Source organism: Amblyomma mixtum, chromosome 10, assembly GCF_055824585.1.
Source record: "Amblyomma mixtum isolate Tamu chromosome 10, ASM5582458v1, whole genome shotgun sequence".
Taxonomy (NCBI): Eukaryota; Metazoa; Arthropoda; class Arachnida; order Ixodida; family Ixodidae; genus Amblyomma; species Amblyomma mixtum.
Genome location: NC_143021.1, coordinates 107,852,006 through 107,872,315, shown reverse-complemented (window position 1 = coordinate 107,872,315; position 20,310 = coordinate 107,852,006). Strand labels below are relative to the sequence as shown.

The 20,310-nt window shown below is 47.1% G+C and overlaps 1 protein-coding gene across 1 annotated transcript in view; it reads right to left on the bottom strand.

Moving 5' to 3' along the window:
- The window catches only part of LOC149326628 (bestrophin-4-like), a 291,138-nt gene that overhangs the window by 162,358 nt on the left and 108,470 nt on the right, over nt 1-20,310 (bottom strand). The window contains exons 4-5 of the mRNA XM_089562633.1: nt 8,127-8,298; nt 1,945-2,074 (exon numbers count right to left, since the gene is read on the bottom strand). Coding sequence (XP_089418759.1) covers nt 1,945-2,074; nt 8,127-8,298 — 302 coding nt within the window. The remainder of the gene's footprint in view (nt 1-1,944; nt 2,075-8,126; nt 8,299-20,310) is intronic.

The window sequence follows — 20,310 nt, the reverse complement described above, 5'->3', positions numbered from 1 at the left end:
TTTGTAGAATGGTCTCAGAGTGTCGAATCTGTGTGAAGGCTCTGCCCATGCCACCTGCACGGAACCCCGTCAGCTGGCCGATTTCGCGAGGGAGGTGGTGACGGCTGCATGCCGACTACGCAGGACCTATTGGTAACAAGATGATGTTGGTAATCGTCGACGCTCACAGCAATTGGATAGAATCCATTCCAGTATCTCCAGCAACCACTACTGCCACTGTCCATTGTATGCGAACCTTATTTAGCACGTTTGGATTGCCCCGCGCCATAGTTACGGATAACGGTACACCCTTTACCGGGTCAGAGTTTGCTGTATTTGTGCATTAAAATGGAATCGAGCATATTCGTACCCCGCCTTAAGACCCTCAAAGCAACGTTTTTGCAGAACGGGCCATGAGAACTATCAAGGAGGGCTTGAAGAGAATGCCTGGTGTGGAGTTGGCAACTGCTCTGGCGAGCATTCTTTGTAACTATAGAAATTCGCCACAAGCTTCAGGGTTTTCACCGTCCGAACTTCTTCTTGGGTACCGTTTGCGTACGAGACTAGATATGTGTTTTCCTTCCAGGAGCCACGAAGTGTCCCAGAATCCAGCGGCTGATTCCGCCAGTTGGTACTTCGTCCCGGGAGATTACGTTTATGTGCGCAACTACGGCGTCGGAGAAAAGTGGACACCAGGCAAAGTGAAATCGACGAGTGGTGCCCGTCTAGTCACTGTAGTAACTGAGGACGGAGTCGTTCGACGCCATGTCGACCAGATCTGAAAACGCTCATCCGACACAGACGAAAGCAGATAAATATCGAGTCGTGAAAAATGTTCTCCTAGGACCTTAGGGACACCGAATCACGAGGCTCAAGACCTTCCCGAAGAGCCTGTTCCTGAGCTACGTCGGTCCACAAGAACCAGAAAGCCGGTGGAACGCTACGGCTACTAGGAGAAAGGAATGCCGCAGATAACACAATCAGGGCCACGTGCGCCTCTCCGCGCATGCGTCGATGGTGCGCTGAAGCCTAGAATTGAAGCCTAGAGGAACACACCAGTGGTGATAGATGCAGTAACTATGGATGGGGCCGAGCAATGCCGATCGAGGTGAAAGGGTGCACGTCGACTGGCTTGCAAGATTGCAGACACGTGCAAGAAAAACGGTTGGTTTATGGTTTATGGGGTTTAACGTCCCAAAGCGACTAAGGCTAGAGAGACGCCGTAGTGGAGGGCTCCGGAAATTTCGACCACCTGGGGTTCTTTAACGTGCACTGACATCGCGCAGTACACGGGCCCCTAGAATTTCTCCTCCAAAGAAATTCAACCGCCGCGGCCGGGATCGAACCCGCGTCTTTCGGGTCAGGCAGAAAAACGGATATAGATGTGATCTGCTGACAGCCGTGCCTAGAGCAAGTCCTTTATCCAATCCTGAGTATGCCGCCGAGTCCTGACAGCACCGACGAAAATGGAAACTATCAGGTCCGAACTATTGCTCAGTTGGGTGCTATCGGAAGTGTATCGCCTCACCTACTGTCCTTATGATTTGGGGCTTTTTATGGTCCCAGTGGACATTTTCTGTGAAAAGTGTTTCATATAGAACTAGCAACCCTGTGACAAGTGGTTGAAAAAGACAGCGGTGGTGACCTGCGCCGTTTACAAAACATCGCGCCACAGCGCCATCTGCGAGCATTTTGTTGACTACTTGCTTAGGTCTGCCGTGGTACGGCCGACGCACTACTACCTTAGTCATTGTGACAGTATTTTTCACAAAATAAATTAAGTTCAGCTGCCAAAAAGCGCATTAATCGGCGTGAGCTGATTGGCATTAGAGTGGTGCTAACATCCACCTCCGCAGAGGGGCTGCTTTCCCCCAACGCGGATATCTAGGCGAGAGCAAGTGGGCGGACTCTACCTACGTACTACGACGTCGGAGAGTGCCGCGCAGGAGAAGCGGGCACACCCACCGGCGTCGACGAGGTGCTCGAGCGTGGGGAAGCGCTTCTTGACCGGCGGGCTGATGCAGCGCAGGGTGATGATGGACGACAGGTTGGCGTAGCGCATGATGGTGCGCCGCATCAGTCGGCCGCGCTCGTCCTGCGACAGCCAGGCATCAAGAGCAGCGTTTTCACTCAGCGAACATAACGAAAAGCACGGGATAAAAGGCTACCGCCATTCACAATTTCCACGTGTTCGCTGCCACACAAGCCTTTCGCGATCATCTTTTATTGCTTAACAAAACTTCTGTTTGGGCTAGATGGTGCATAGCTATAAAAGAAATGAAATTTAAGCGCACACGAAAAACGCACACAAGAGGAGATACACACAGGACAGGCGCTAAATAGCGCCTGTCCTGTGTTTACCTCCTCTTGTGTGCGTTTTTCGTGTGCGCTTAAATTTCATTTCATTTATATCTTTTATTGCTACCAGGGATATCGTGCGGTCGTGCTATGAAGTCACTGTTGTTCGCTTCGCTTGTTATCTGCATTTCTAAAGCTAAGTCACTCTTTCTTCTATCTAGCAATACAATGTGTTTCCACCTGCTTTAAATTGCGTAAGTTTAAACATTTACACATATGTTGAACATACGCTCAAGATCTTTGACAATTTGACAATGCTGGCTTTAAATATTCTTCTGCTATTCCCCTTCGCACAGATTATGCCCAAACCACCGCGGTGGCTCATTGGTTGTGGTGTTCAGCTGTGACCCGCGGGTTGTGAAAGACGCGGGTTCGATCCCGGCCGCGACGGTCGTATTTGGATGAAGGCGAAATGCTAGAGGCCCGTGTACTGTGGGATATCAGTGCACGTTAAAGAACCCCAGGTAGTAGAAATTTTCCGAAGCCCTCCACTACGGCGTCAGTAATTCGCATTCTGCGTTCGGCGTTGAAAATTCGGCCCTGCAATCGTCCCATACTCGTCCGAAGCTCTTCATGCGGTATGTGGACGATTGTTTCTGTGTAATTCCCCGCAAGCCAAACTTTTTCTGTGACCATCGAAATTCTTTTCGACCGAAAATTCAGTTCACAATGGAAAAAGAAGTCTCCGAAAGGATTTCTTTCCTTGACGTCCTTGTTCTGCGCACTCCCGATGGTCTTGCCACTACTGTTTTCCGGAAACCCACACACACTGGGAAGTACATGGATTTTCAGTCCGCCCACACCATTGGCCACAAACGTTCCGTCGCGTCCGCTCTGTACAACCGTGCAGCTCGTCTTTGCTCCAGTCCCGTTCTGCGCTGTTCCGAGCAGCAAAAAGTCCGCGTCGACCTCGAGAAGAATGGCTATCCTCGACAACTGCTGCACAACGAACAACGTCGCTCTCTGCAACCTGCCGAACACCGACTCATCGGACAACAGAAGCGCGCGCGAGCGTTCCTTACGCCCGGGGGACAAGTGAGGCTCTGGCGCCGATATTTTCAAAATACGACTTGCGCATTGCGCACGTGCCGTCCAGCAAGCTGAAACAACACCTCTGTCGCGTAAAAGACCGTCTGGAGCGCCCACGTTTCCCCGGAGTGGTGTACAAAATCCCCTGCAAAAACTGCGATGCATTATATATTGGCGAGTCAGGCGATTTCAAAAGAAGATTAAGAGAACACAAGAACGACGTCAACAAATGTCGCACCTCATCCAACCCGCTGGCAGAGCATGCTGAAGAAATGAACCACACCATTGACTGGGAGAACGCCACAATCTTAGATACCATGAAACCCACATCGTCACGACTGCTTTCAGAATCTTTTTATCTACAGACCACGGATCATGTCATCAACAGGACGAAGGGTAATCTCCCGGATAACTACGCCCACTCACTGCGCTGTCAAGTGCGCATATAAGAAAAGGCCCATTCCGTCCATCTTTCAATGTGAACAAGGGGCCCGTAGCGGTCCCGAAACGTCATGTTTTAAAAGCCATCTTTGGCGAGTGTATCTTTTATTTTACCACTATATTTGAGCTGCAATCACCTTCCACTGTCCTTGCTGTTGATCCTTCGTTAGATGGCATACGTGCTCTTGCTGCTCTCATTTATGCTCTCTCTCAACATCACATGCGCCGAGCTGCGAATGGCCCGTCAATGCTGGCGCATTCTTTGTCCAAATAGCGAGGTAAGTGTTGCACACCTACTGTTAAAGCTCCTACAAGCCAATTCTGATCTCATTTCTTGAACGACAAGACGATACTGCTTATGAATGGAGTCCCTGTTATTATTTTAACGAAAAAGCTGCCCTGGCTGAATAAGCGTTTCTGGGATGCGGTACATTTTAATTTCATCGCGTTAGCTTTCCCAGCAGCAGATGGTTTCTCTCTTTCCAGGACCGGGCTTCGTTTCCCGCTGATACCTGCGCTGCTTGGGTTAAAGTGCGTTGCGATTCAACCGCTGCAGTCACTTGTTTCTTCAGTGATTATTTTAACATGAAATTTTTCCTTGTTGAGGGTGTATATTAAGGGACTTTAAAGAATGTCTTTATGTCTCGTGAAGTTTTTATTTCGCTGTTGTTTTATTATTACTCCTAGCATTTCCGCTTTCTCGATCCTTTGGTCTCTGGGAAGTGTTCTTCATCGATATTTGTTCTTTGTATGAACAGGCCTTGATTCTTAAAGGACTTCGAATCAGGGATTTTATAAGTAATTGGAAATTACGACTGTTATGTTTTCTAGTGCAAACTATTTTCCTACCAAACTGAACCTTTGTTCAGTACCAGCGGCTTTCCACCTCCTGAAAATTTAATTGCCTAATCACTGTCCAGTGCGTTTAACATTCCCTTTAATGGGTAAAAATAACCAGGAACAAGTACACAGTCACGACAGTTTATCCACTAATTATCACTTATGGCTGACGGTGCAAGCTGACACACCTTTACGCTATTTTTTTTCAGGATCACTAATCAATAGATCAGTTCGAAAAAGTTCGAGTGGTACGGACGGTATAGATTTCTGTAGAACTCTTCAATTGCTTTAGCTATCTTATTCATATTGCTAATGACATTGCCATATTTATCTCTTAATGCATATATCTGGTTTTTACCTATGATTAGTTTCCTCTTCACTGTTTTTGGGCTACCTCCATTCTTTAGAGCATGCTCGATTCTCTCCATATAAACATCCTATGTGTGCTACCTTGCGCTTGTTTATTAACTTTGATAGCTCTGCTTGTTCTATTCTGCCTGTAAGGCTAGACGCTTTCATACTTTAGCGTTTCTTAATCATATATTTCGTCTTCTGAGACAGCTTGCTGCTATCATGTCGAACCTTCCTACCGGCTTCTTCTACTGCGCACTTCGTAACGATAGCTATGAGATTATCGTCCATTGTTTGAAGATTAAGATAGTCTGCCTCAGTTAAAGCCGAATATCTGCTCTGAAGTTATATCCTGATTTTTTACCACTTACTCATTAATGGGCTTCCGCTTAACTACTTTCTTCTGTTCCCTCTTGACGTCTAATCTAATCCGAAACCTTACCATTTTGCGGTCGCTACAACGCACACTTCAGGGAACCTCCAGATAGCCACGATGCCCAAGGGAGCGCACAGTAAGAAGTCTATTTCACTTTTTTGTCTCACAACTGGGGCTCTTCCAGGTTCACTTCCTGTTCTCTGGTTTCCGGAAGAAGGTACTAATCCGGAAGGAATGATCCGTAAATTATTTCTCGCTGCGAACACTACTAGTATTTCCGCCTTGCTATACCTGGACCCTCTGCCATAGTTGCCTACCGCCTTGTCTCCGGCCTGCTTCTTGCCTACCTTCGCTCTGTAGTCACCCATCTGTGCAGTGCACTGTGATATTTGTGCATTGCCGATTCCACGTCTTCATTGCAGCTTTCGACGATCTGTTCATCATGGCTGGTTGTAAGCGTTTAGGCCTGCATCACCTTCAGTTAAGCCTTATTAAGATAGCTGCCACGCTCCCCTTAATACTTTAAAACTCCTGTATGTTGTCTGCTATATCCTGATTGGTGAGGAATCCCACACCTAGTTCTCGTCTGACAGCTAATCCACGATAACACAGTAAGTGCCCGCCTGATCTGTCCTAATCTCGCTCCACCCTATGACATCCCATTTAATACCCAATAATTCCTGCACAGCACTGCTAGGCTAGCCTCACTGGATACCTTGCCAGGTTCAGCTTCCAATGGCGGCCCGTCCAAAGCCAGAGATTCTTAACTACAGAACGCTACGTAGATACGACACTGTCTTGGTCAGTCAGCACGAGTCTGGCTTCGTCAGACTAAAATTCCTGTAACATACACGACGGCTCTAGTCTTCATATCCACTCGAGAGGCTCCACAGCGGCTTTCTGGATGGCAAGAAACCAGTCAATTCTTTCGCGAAAGTAAATTCAGGGAGGCATCTGTATCACAATGATAGCCTGCCATTCTTCAGCACCATATACAGTGGAGGCTCAAGAGCATTAATGTTGGTTCAGTTATCCGTGAGGATGTAGCTCTGGCGTATCGAAGTTTATTCCTCCTCCTCCTCTGATAGTCACACTGACTGACTGACAAAGAAGGATGCAAAGGAAAACTGCACGGGTCTGCCGACTGGCTGCAGCTGAGCCACCACCACTGGCACGTGCAGACAGAAGAGAATTGAAAGATATGATAGTGTTACGGCTCGGATAGCAGCATCCCACCGCTGCCACCAGTTATCATAAGTCGGGTAGCATGGCCAGTTGTTGCGTCTCCCTGGGGGCTCGTCCGGGATGAGGAAACGGTCTGAAGCTTCGAAGGTTGGGGTACGATAACAAGCAGGTTTAATGGCATTTTTAAGACACTTCTTTACATACTGTACAAAAGATCAAAGAGTCAAAAATTCTAGAGTTCATGACGTCGAGCGACTGGCTGAGCCTTTTACCCAAGGCCCTGAGCGTTCGTTCTCACTTAGGGCGCTGGTTATATACCCTAAGGCTCCGCCCCTTCACCAGGTGGCAATTCAACACGACGCACAGATCGGCACAACACAACACGGAGGCACCTGGTGCAGAGTCCGCGCGTGGGAACTGGCGAGGAGGAAACGTAAGTCTGCACCTCTTTCGCACTGCGGTGCTACATTACTGCAAGCAGCACGTGTCCATCGAACACAGGTGTGGCGTAGACATGCTGGCGTCGCGGCCGCATATGCGCCGGCTTCCTCCGATTCGTTCCGGTTCCTCTCAGACGTGGTGAATCCCTTCTTCCCCTGTCTTCTGTCCATCGTCGGTCGCTTCTTGCGGGGAACAAAGGGAAGGTCGTTCACGCCGAGCCGAGTGTGGGAAGAGCTTCATCGGTCACTTCCCAGCCAGTCATCCTTTTCAGTGGGGTCATCGTGGGGTCAAACGACCTTTCGAAATTTCCGCTGTTGAATCCGCCACCATGGTCATCGCGGGTCTCAAGCTGAGTCGTGACAATAGCAAGACAGAAAGAACAGACGGGCGCCGCAGTAACCGCGTCCGCCAAAGCGGAGGCGCTGGTTGTATCACACACACGTCGTTCGTCCCTCTATATATTCTCCCCACTGTCCGACGTCAATGTGGCGCCGGTTTTCCCGGCTACATTTGCACAAAATTGTGACGCAACTGTTTGTTGTACCGCGTTGAGGGTGGTGTCATGCAATTTCTCGTTGCATATAGCTCACGTGTGCTCACGTGTCAAGTTGGAGACTATCTTGCGGCAGGGACTCGAACCGACGACATATTCACCTTCAATTGTATGCCTTCCCATATCTTTATCTCTTCCCTTAAGGCGCGGTTGAAGTGTCCACCGAGATGCGAGACAGTTACTTCAATCCTCGTATCAAAACTTTGACGTAACCGTGCATCGCGCACCACTGCGGGTTGTGTCATACGATTTCTCGTTTTATTTTTTGTGACCAATCTGAAGGTCCTAGGTTCAATTCCCCGCACCTTAAGACGAACTTACTTTTCTTTTCTGGTGGCGTCACCGGGTCTCCGAGCGCTACTTTATCGTATCCTCTACTGCTGACACCATGCAAGACCATAACAGTAATGTCATTGAGTTTTCGGACCACTGTTGTCAGTCAACAACGCCGCCGAGTTTTGTTGCCGATTAGCCATGCAATGCCATCGCATTAAAAAGCTACATCTAGGAAAGCCATGCGTCGCAAAAACAAACAGAAAGCGGAAAAACTAAGGTATGAAATAACGTATGTACCTGGCCGTGCAGGAAGGTGCTGACGAAGAAGGCGAGCGAGTCCGGCCACGGGATGGCGCAGAAGCAGTCCCACCAGCGCTTGACCACCACGGACACGTAGAAGCCGAGCACGAACGACACCGGGATCAGGTCGGCGAAGTTGCCGCAGTACACGCACACCTGCTCGAAGAACCTGCACATCCAATGGTCTCTGCACTGAGTCTCAGACGATCGCTCTTTGCGCCACTAAAGTCCGTCATCATTATAATCGGAAACCTCCCTTTCAATTACATTCCCAGTTTAGCAACACCGTCCCGTTTTGTGGTCTTTGGCGAAATGAATCAGCCCCAAGTCGGCGATGCATGCAGCCAGATATCGCTGGTAACGGACCTATGTCACAACGTCGCAAGCCCATGGCAGTTTGAAAAAACGAGGCCACATTGGAAGCGCCGGCGTCGCGTTATGCATCAACGCCTCTTCAATGGCCACGCTTGTGTGGCAGCAGCAGCTACGCCTCAAGCGCTGCTCCGCTTTTCAATGCAGGTGAGCGGAGCTTCGTTGCAAAAAATCTAGCAATGTCTCTTTGCTGCTCCTTTCGTCCCCGCGTGTTCTAGCAGTAGTGTTTGTGTCCGCTGACGTACAATTAAACGCTAGTCCGAAAGATCATTTCAGCAAACAGTATAACGACACGCTTCACACAAAAACGGATGCAAAACATGGCAAAATAATGGCCTCCCTGAAGGCTCTCGCTTGAGCAACAAGTGGCAGACTCTACGTTGTCGAAGAAAGCGCTCGTAGCTCTGATGTACAACTCAGTGCAAGCAGCAGCCGGGCGCAGCAGATTGCATCACGTGAACGCCTCTGACGATCGTTCAAGGGGGTGGATCTTTCAAGGTATCCCAAAGAGCGCATCCGAAACATGGAGGAAAAATTTGTGAGGTTTTAAATAGCGCCCTTAACTTAATTCTGAATAAAAGTCACGCTCGCATTTCTCCTTGCAATGCACAGGTAAGTAGGCCCCTGAAAAATGTCGTTTAGTCATTGTTCGGTTTCTCTCAGACAAGTTCAGGAGGAACGCAATGTGCTACTAAACGGGGACTTCTTTAAGAGAAGAGGCTTGCGAAAGAATTTTTGCGCGTCTGCAAAAAAATGAGCGCTCACTCATGTTCTGTGCGGTAAAACAAGTAAACGAACAAGTGATACACGTATTCGTCAGCAATGTCTGAACTGGAGACAGGCAACTGAGCGTCCCTTCGATTCTCTTAATGATGGCCCTAATACACCGTTAACTTAAGAGCGCTAATATCATTCTTATATGAACTTATATCATTCTTATAATGAAATGTTAGAAGCATAATCAACAAATGTGTGATGCCTTATCTTTCGTTTTTGTCGATTGCTCCGCTGGCGCTGTTCGCGACAAATTACCTAAGGTGAGTTATTGCCCTGGAAAACAATTACGCTATTTATCGCTATGATCGTGAATTATGCACGTATGAAAAGAGTTGCTCTGTTTACCGCTCCGCTATGAATGGAATATCACATCTGGAGGAGGCGGATTAATTGGTGGAGCTGATAATTTTGTATTCAGTACCGTACAAATTAGCACTCCCTTGGAACTGATTTGACTAAATATCACTTCAGCCACCACAATTTATTGGTGTGTGCAGCTATGCATCACCAAGTTTTGAATCTACATTTATCGATACTTGCATGGCGACTTGAACAATCTAGTTCGAGGTTCCTTCCACTCCAATACTAGGCTGCTACAATTTTCAAAAAATAATCTGGGCAACATACTGCCGTACTATGACAAGCACCTGAGAGTAATTATGCAGGAACTTGACCTCACCCAGCAAGTTGATCAAACTACAAGATCAGGCCTTGAAGCTTTTGTGCTAGATTTACTTTTCAGCCCTGCACCAGACTAAGGTATTTTCCTCGTTTTAGCAGCAATTTCGTTTCATGCATTTAACGTAAGAAATTCCATTTCGACAAGAGTTTCTCAATCTATGGCCATCAGAAACTGCGCCAAAGCCGACTAAACTTCAATGAACAGAGAGTTGAATTTGCATTTTGAAGCACACTTGCCTAGCTTCGTTGTGAAAAATCCAGGCGCTAACAAACAACGACACAGTGTACAAAATCCCCCTGTCGTGCGGAAAAGTGTACTTAGGCCAGAGTGGTCGATGTCTGAATGGGCGGTAGAAGGAGCATGCCGGGGATATGGAGAAAGGTCAAACTTCAAACAATATGGTTCTGTACTTCAGACCTGGCAGTTGCGCGAAACACACACACACAAGACAGGTTACGGGACGAGCGCTCGTCCCGTAACCTGTCTTGTGTGTGTGTGTGTGTGTGTTTCGCGCAACTTCCATGTCTGAAGTATTGAACCAACTAGCCCGACAACACGTTCTACTTAATCATATTTCTTCTTCAGCGGGCCCATCTTTATATGTTCATTGCGCTCGTCCCGTAACCTGTCTTCTGTGTGTGTGTTTCGCGCAACTGCCATGTCTGAAGTATTGAACCAACTAGCCCGACAACACGTTCTACTTAATCATATTTCTTCTTCAGCGGGCCCATCTTTATATGTTCATTGCGCTCGTCCCGTAACCTGTCTTCTGTGTGTGTGTTTCGCGCAACTGCCATGTCTGAAGTATTGAACCAACTAGCCCGACAACACGTTCTACTTAATCATATTTCTTCTTCAGCGGGCACATCTTTATATGTTCATTGTGCTCGTCCCGTAACCTGTCTTCTGTGTGTGTGTTTCGCGCAACTGCCATGTCTGAAGTATTGAACCAACTAGCCCGACAACACGTTCTACTTAATCATATTTCTTCTTCAGCGGGCCCATCTTTGTATGTTCATTGCGCTCGTCCCGTAACCTGTCTTCTGTGTGTGTGTTTCGCGCAACTGCCATGTCTGAAGTATTGAACCAACTAGCTCGACAACACGTTCTACTTAATCATATTTCTTCTTCAGCGGGCCCATCTTTATATGTTCATTGCGCTCGTCCCGTAACCTGTCTTGTGTGTGTGTGTTTCGCGCAACTGCCATGTCTTAAGTATTGAACCAACTAGCCCGACAACACGTTCTACTTAATCATATTTCTTCTTCAGCGGGCCCATCTTTATATGTTCATTGCGCTCGTCCCGTAACCTGTCTTCTGTGTGTGTGTTTCGCGCAACTGCCATGTCTGAAGTATTGAACCAACTAGCCCGACAACACGTTCTACTTAATCATATTTCTTCTTCAGCGGGCCCATCTTTATATGTTCATTGCGCTCGTCCCGTAACCTGTCTTCTGTGTGTGTGTTTCGCGCAACTGCCATGTCTGAAGTATTGAACCAACTAGCCCGACAACACGTCCTACTTAATCATATTTCTTCTTCAGCGGGCCCATCTTTATATGTTCATTGCGCTCGTCCCGTAACCTGTCTTGTGTGTGTGTGTTTCGCGCAACTGCCATGTCTGAAGTATTGAACCAACTAGCCCGACAACACGTTCTACTTAATCATATTTCTTCTTCAGCGGGCCCATTCATTCATTCATTCATTTATTAAGTCCTCAAAGGCCCCATTTAAGGGGTATTACATGAGGGGTGGGCGGGGAGTACGGCAGTTATGACAAAAGAAAATGATTTTCGATGGCAGTCTTGAACTGTTGAAGATCTTCAAGGGAAGCGATATGGCCGGGAAGGTCGTTCCAGTCCAGGGCAGTACGGAGGAAGAATGATTTTTGGAACGTTGTGGTATGGGCGCGCTGGGGGTAGACTGCTCTGGGATGGCTGTGACGGGATAAACGATGGGCTGGGCGGATGAATGCGTTGTTCGGTGGCAAGCTGTGAAAAAATGTATGATAAAGAGAAAGGCGAGCTAGTTGACGACGGGATGCTAGGGTACGAAGTTCAAGTTGAGATTTTAGTCCAGTTACACTAGCGCGATATGAGTACTCTGAGAGAATGAATCGTGAAGCGCGATTTTGAATAGATTCCAGTAAATTCGACAGGTTGGTTTGGTGAGGATCGAATATAGAACTGGCGTACTCTAGTTTAGGTCGGACAAGTGATATATAGGCAATTAGTTTGACGGAAGGGGGTGCTAAGGAAACGTTACGCCGTAAGTAGCCAAGGACGCGATTGGCTGAGTTAGCTATATTAGTAACATGACTGTGCCAGGATAGGTCACTGGAGATATGGACACCTAGGTACTTAATATTGTCGGTTTGAGTTATGGGACAACCGTAAAGGAGGTAATTGGGAGGTGAGTAGTTACGTCGGCGGTGAAAAGGGACTAAAAAGGTTTTATTGACATTTAGTTTCATGAGCCAGGTATCGCACCACTTTTGCACTTAACGAGGTCGTTCTGAAGGACGGCAGCATCTGATTGGTTATTTATGGAGCGGTAAATCACAAAATCGTCCGCAAACAGGCGTATGTTCGATGACATGTTATTTGGCAGGTCATTAATATAAATTAGGAAAAGAAGGGGGCCTAAAACAGTACCTTGAGGAACACCCGACCGGACATGGGAGAGAGCGGATGAATGGGAGTTGGCGACAACAAACTGGAGACGATTGGTTAGAAAACTGCTGATCCAGGTGAGCACACAAGAATCTAAATTAAGGCATGACAGTTTGAGTAGCAGGTGACGATGCGATACTTTGTCGAATGCTTTCTCGAAATCTAAAAAAAATGCGTCAGTGGGTGTATTAAGGTCAAGGTTGGTGTGAATATCATGAAGGAAAAGAGCAAGCTGTGATTCACAAGAGTGACCTTGACGGAAGCCATGCTGATTGGGGTGGAAAAAGTTGACCGATGAAAGGAAAGATGCAACCTGGGAATAAATAATATGCTCCATGATTTTTGAACAAACGCTTGTGATAGATATTGGTCTGTAGTTGGTGGGGCATGAACGGTTACCTTTTTTGAAGACCGGAACGACCTTCCCAATCCTCCAGTCAGCAGGAATGGCACCACTAGTTAGCGATTGCTGAAATATGAGTGACAAAACAAAACTACTGACTTCTTTAGTGTTTTTAAGCACTTTGGCGCTAATGCCATCTGTTCCCACGGCGGATGAATTTTTTAGTTTGTCGATTACATTAGAGATACCGAACGGGTCGAAGGTTATGGGATACATTTGAGGATGAGCATAATTCGGGGGTGAAGGGAGGTGCACAAGTGTCTCATTGGTGAAGACAGCGCAAAATGCATCGTTTAGTACACCAGCAACTTCGTGTTCAGGAACATTGCAGCCGTCGTTATGGAACAAAGAAATACTGGTTGAAACTGAAGGATTGATTGTTTTCCAGAACTGTTTTGGGTTGTTACGCAGCATAGAGGGCAGAGTGTTGTTGAAAAAGTTGTGTTTGGCGGTATATAAAGATTGTTTGTACTCGCTGGCGGCGCGAAAATACTTATCCCATGCAGCGTCGTTGTTAGAATGCTTTGCAATGCGAAAGAGCCTTTTTTTCTTGTTATTCAACCGGTTTAGTACAGAATTGAACCATGGCGACTGTGCACGCTCTGTTATTGTGATAGTGGGGATGTACTTTGCGATTAGACGGAACATTTCGGTTTTAAAAAGTTGCCAGATAGTATCAACAGGACGCTCTTTATAACTGGCCGCGAAGGTGTCACAAAAAGATGCCAACTCTGTATTCATACCTGCATAATCACCTTTACCATAAAGAGTCAGTGTTTTCTTGTTTTTTTTTGCTTCTGAGTGAACTGCACTGGAAAGAGGCACAGATTACAGCGTGATCGCTCGGGGACGGGAGAAAGATAAGCGAAGAAAAAATATCGGCGTGTGTTGTTAAAATGAGGTCCAGGATATTAGAGGAGTGGTCTGTAATGCGTGTAGGTTCTGCGTAAGGTGGAAGCAGGGTTAGTCCAGTTTATCGAGGGATAATTGAAGTCACCAAAAAGAACGACGGGGGTGTTATGATACATGGTTGTTATAGCTTGCAATGATTCGTAAAATAAAGGTAAGAAAGAGTCGTCGTTAGTTGGGGGTCAATAGCAAACACCAATTAGGAAGCGCGGAAAGGTAGCATTGCAACATATCCAGATTATTTCTAAAGGGGTCGAGATATTAACGAGCGTGCAGCGCAGCGATCGGTTAGCGGCGATTAGAACACCGCCACCGCGCGCATTGCCGGGTCTATCTTTGCGAACGATATCAAAGTGAGGGAGTGAAGGCAATATTTCGAGATCAGTTATTGATGGATTTAGCCAAGTTTCTGTAAGCAGTACTAAGTCACTCGAAGAAGAAGAAATGAGGCTGCAAATTTCATCACGTTTCGGTATAACACTGCGGATATTAGTGTACAAGAATTGCACCGGGGAATAATTGACGTTGGTGATTTCGCGTTGAATTTGCACTTCGCGCTAGGATTTTTCGACAATGTTTTGTGCAGCGTGATCATAAATGTATGTTTTGTTGTTTGCGATAAGCTTGTCATTTCTTAATTTGATTTTATATCATCTTTAGCCCATCTTTATATGTTCATTGCGCTCGTCCCGTAACCTGTCTTGTGTGTGTGTGTTTCGCGCAACTGCCATGTCTGAAGTATTGAACCAACTAGCCCGACAACACGTTCTACTTAATCATATTTCTTCTTCAGCGGGCAGATCTTTATATGTTCATTGCGCTCGTCCCGTAACCTGTCTTGTGTGTGTGTGTTTCGCGCAACTGCCATGTCTGAAGTATTGAACCAACTAGCCCGACAACACGTTCTACTTAATCATATTTCTTCTTCAGCGGGCCCATCTTTATATGTTCGTTGCGCTCGTCCCGTAACTTGTCTTGTGTGTGTGTGTTTCGCGCAACTGCCATGTCTGAAGTATTGAACCAACTAGCCCGACAACGAAGTGTGTGGACCTCAACCCTCACCTGAACTTGCGTCGCTTCCGTGACTGGTGTAGGACGACTGACCAACTTACGGACTTCCTGTGGAACGTCATCCGCCCTTCTCTTCCCAAGCCGCCTAAACGACTTCCCCCGGAAAGGAAGCTTCTAGTCCTTGGTGACATCGACGTGGCTTCCGATCAAATGAAGACGTTACGTCTTGGACCCAAGTATTGCCTGGAACCCGGTATGAAAGTTGTTGAGAAATTGGCCTTCGCGCGTCATGTTGCGTTTAAAGCCCCCGTTGAGGAGAGACCCAGATGTGTGTCTGAATGCATTGATGCGGTCGCTGGTAGTGGCAGTACGCATGGTCAACGTAACAAGTTCCGTTCTCTGGTTAACTATTTATGTGAAAATCGGCTGCGGGCCATGCAAGCCGACAAAGAGGGATTTTTTGTAGTACTTTCTGAGGATGCTTTTGCTAAGAAAGCACATGAGGCGGTGCTAAAGAATTTTAGAATTGTTAAGGCCCAGCCATCTCGGTGTAAGCAGAAGGCATGGGATCTCCTTCAGAAGTGTAGTCTAGAGGGTTTGGCGAGGAGGGTGAAGGGTGCTGAATGTTCCGTACTGGAAATGTTCTTCACAGCCAAAACCCACAAACCGGATATTCCGTTCAGAACCATTGTTTCTGAGCGTAGCTCTTGGCAGTTGATTGTTTCCACCTTTCTTTCAAAGCACCTATCGGCCCTTAATGTTATCGACCCATTCCTTATTCCCAACTCAGAAGCCCTTACAAACCTGCTCCTGAAGGAGAATCCTGCCACGTGCCTGGGTTTCAGCATTGATGTTGTTGACTTGTTCTGTTCGCTCCCACATGCTCAACTTATGCAGTACGTTCAGGAGTGCATCACGGAAGACAATGATGAATGCAGTTTTCAAAACAGGTGTGGGATTAGTACTGCGTCCTTCATGGAACTTTTGGTTTTTTACCTCAACAACACGTATGTAGTGTGGGACGGCCAGTTTTATGTGCAAAAATCTGGGGTCTGCATAGGCTCTAAGGTAGCCCCCATTCTAAGCAACATTTTTCTAGGAAGAGTTGATAGACTAGTGGATGAAGAGCTGGCTGGAAGTGGCACTCGCATTTTCCGCTATGTCGATGATTTTTTGGTACTAGCAAAGTCTCCAAGCCCTGGAGTTTTCGGCCGCAATGCTTCAGGACTAGAGTTTACACATGAAGTGCCTCAACAGGGATCCCTGCAGTTTCTAGATTTGAAATTAACCTTTGAACCGAGTCATGTCTGTTGGGAGTACTCCCCTCGGAGCGCGAAACCGTTGCTCAACTATGGCTCATTCCATTCTAAAGTGGTAAAAACAGGTATTGTTAAGAGCCGCCTTGGTATGGCTGTGACTAAATCATGCCACCATAGGATGGGAAACAGCCTCCTTACGCAGGCAAGCAGGTGCAGGGATGCAGGGTACCCGGAGGCCCTTATCGTGTCCTGTGCTGAAAAGATGTCCAAAAAGGTGAAGGCATCGGGCCACTCCTCAGAACTTAGTACAGGTTCTAAAGAAAGAAATGTGGCAGTTATGCCGTACATTCACGCAGTATCTCACAGGCTTAAGAGAGTAGGGGCCCGATACGGAGTAAGCCTGGTTTTTTCTGCTCCCAATAAACTAGCAAAAGTAGGGGCTGCAGTGCAGAGGAAACGCGAGGGGAAGGATAGTAAGAATGTTTGCAAAGTTAAGCATGGAAACAAGTACGTTGCCTGCAGAAAGGGAGTGGTGTATCTTATCCCTTTGTCTTGCGGCCGTGTGTACATCGGCCAGACGGGCCGGTGTATCAACATTCGCCTCACAGAACACGCCAATTCGGTCAGCAGCAGAGATAATAGAAATGTAGCACAGCACTGCCTCACGTGTGATTGTGTTCCGTATTTTGTTGACACGGAAGTGTTGTTTGTACATCATGATCAGCGCATGAGGGAGATCGCGGAAGCATTTCACATCATCAGGAAGGGCGAGGGATCCGTAAGCAAATCCTCGATTAGCTTGTCAGGGAGGGAAATGAGCCTACTTCATTCTAGGTAGGGAGGGTGAGGTATTGACACACGTGCCTTGAATGCATGATTGCTGTTTTTTGTTTCCTCTATTTTTACGCTTGTGAGTGGCAACAGTGTATCCGGGTTTGACAAGGTGTCTTTGCGCATGTCTGTGTAAATGTATAAATTGAATGCGTACGTATGAATAACATTCAGTTGTAAGTTCAGCGCCGTCAGTCTGTTTCCCTTGTCCTCTGTCCGTGTTTGTAAGCGCTGGTTTTTTCTACAATGGACCGACAACACGTTCTACTTAATCATATGGTTCTGCATTGTCGTAACCGCACTTTTTCCAAAACGGGTGTTCGTTTTCGTCACCGATATCGTGTAACGCGAGAGATAGTTGAAGCCTATCATATCGCGGATACGGGGCATGCATGTGTTAGTGACCCTTCGGTTGGCTTGTCTAGCTGAGAGATAGGTTTTTTGAAAGAGCAATTGAAAACTGCGAGGTAATCTTTTCCTGCTCATCGGTCGGAATGTGGCGTGTGATTACTCTGGGTTTGTTTTGGTTTTTGTTGTATATATAGAAGCTTCTGAATAAAAATTCGTGTAGTTTCGAGTAAGCGGTGTGTCCTGTCTGTGTCGTTGTTTGTTAGCGCATGGATTTTTCATAACCAACTGGCTCAACTTTCTGCCCTGTTTCCTAGCTTCTTTCACTTTTTTACCTTTCCTCTGCATGCCTTTCATTTCGGCATAAATGCCCATGTGTTTTACTTGACATTCACCACCAACCCGTGGACGGATTGCTATGTTCCTTATCTGCTGCGACAACAACGACGACGACAGCACTGTCGAAGAGAATATGGTAGCTTTAAGAACAAATTCACATCTCTGATAACCCGATGAGTGCTGTTGCCAATACTCTCCGGAAAACATCGAACGCCTTTCTCTCAGTTTAACATTCGAACCGTTGGCATGCTTGTCGCGAAGCCCTGAATTCTTGCCGCACTGCTGACAGCGAAGCCAGGCAAATTTTCCTTAACGAAACGCTAGTGTAAGTTCTTTAAAACAACCCGTCAAAGCTTTGACACATGGTGACACCCTCAGTGAAATCAGATGCAGATTTAAACCATCCCACCAGCCCCCCCCCCCCCCCCCCACTCCGTTTTTGTCAATGCCAGCCGGATACGGCTAACCCGACCGATCAAGGCCACCTTATCGTCCTTTCCCTCTCTCCCTCGTCGGCAATCCTAAGCACCTGCGTATTGGCTGTGGGCGAGGCTACTCTTGGTGCACGAAAAACGGAAGAACCGAAGCAGCCACCAGCGGCCCCGTGCAGCTTCAGAGATCAGTTCATTCGGCCAGTCCACCTGGCCCCTGACTGAGGCGTCTAAAATGCGCCAAGAGAGTGGTGTGGGTTGTAATGAAAAAATTGGCAGTGGTTCAGCTCCGGCTAAACCTGGAGGATTGCGAAAGCAACCAGGAGAGAGAGAGGGGGGGGGGGCGATGAAGAACGCGCGGCAGCGGCGGCGGCCCCGGCACGCTAGCTATGCGCCGTTACTGAGCATGCGCAACTGGCGAGCGTGGCGGCGGCGCCTTTGAATCACCCGCGCAGCGACGGCGGCGGCGCGCCAGCTATGCGCCGTGTGACGTCGCTGCTCCTCGTGCATGAGCAGTATGGCCTTTCGTCAGCTCCGCGAAATGGCTCGGCGACTAGCGTAAAATGTTGCTTTCGCAACAATAAGGCGCTGACCACACCATGCCCACGGAACACTGCTGTTCCGTATTAAATGCCATGTTTTCATCTCCAATTCTTCAACGACTGCTCGCCCCGCTTGCGTAATTGGTCCCTATCGACCCGATTTTCCTTGGATATGCCGGAATAATGAATTTATTTCGCGAAATAAAACTCCCAATGTTCTGACAGCGGCGGATTCAATTCCAAGTTTTTAAAAAGTACTGTTTTGCTCATGTATACTTTATCGCACATTTTCACTCAGCTAATCCAGGGTTCTACTTAGCCGCTTGGCAGGAAATCGGGAAGGTGGTCACTCCAGACAAACCAGGGAACGCGCCATCCTCTTAATTACGCACAGATATCATTAACCATCAGTTCCAGCTCTAACCTTGTCTGCATTCTCAATCCTAACTCATTCTTCAGCTCTGCTCAACATGGCTTCCGTAAGAACCACTAGTGTGAAACGATGTTTCTTTCATTCGCTCATTACATATCTTGAGCCTTGATTGTGATTCGCTTAGTGGCTGCATTGTCTTGATTTCGCCGAGACATTTGTTAAGGTTCCCCGTCACTTATTATTGCTAATAATATCGGCACCAGGATATTTAAATTCATTGAATGCTCCCTAGCTGGCCATTCTCAGTATATAACGGCCAATTTATTTATTTGCACATACTATCGGTCCAACCTGGACCAAGATAGGAGTGGACACAACATCAAACTTGTGACATACGACACAAATTCTCGTGCGCAAACTTTCAACTGAAGTTTTATTGCGATGAACACACTTATATAACCTTCACGTCATAACATAAATCACCAAAAAACGGAGTTAATCAGCAGTTTTTCAATCACGTCAACAAGCATCAAAAAAAGAGATTTTGTCCCAGCTGATTGGATTACAATCGTTCACACTGATCCAAGAGTTGCCTTTCCTGTTTGGAAAGCAAAACCGAGGGGTCACTTACACAGGTCCCTTTTCCTGATTACATGCAGTAGGCTTCCCACAGCTCCCTGATTGTCTTATCTCTGGATTTCAGCAGAACTGTTGTCTGTTGTAAGTGACCCCTCGGTTTGCCTTGTACCGCGTCCGTTGTTCCGTTATTATGGTTTATTATTTCCGCATATTCCTTTTTTGATATGCCCCCCTCACCCAATGCTCTTCAGAGCCTGTGAGGTACAAATAAATAAAATAAATTTTGTTAGGAAAGATGCAGTTTTTCTTTTTTTTAGAATTTCGTACTTGAGATATTGAATAGAACGACACCCTTATTTTGCGACAATATATTGCGAGAAAAGCCAGGAAAAAAGTTGCACAGAGAAGGAATCACAATCTCTCAACCTGCTTAAATAGCAGCATTAAGGGTGGCGCGGACCTTTATTCCCCGCTGCTATGAAGCGCGCGCTTGATTATATGGTTTGGTTTATTGGGGTTTAACGCCCCAAAGCGACTGAGGTTATGAGGGACGCCGTAGTGGAGGGCTCCGGAAATTTCGACCACCTGGGGTTCTTTAACGTGCACCGACATCGCACAGTACACGGGCCTCTAGAATTTCACCTCCATTGAAA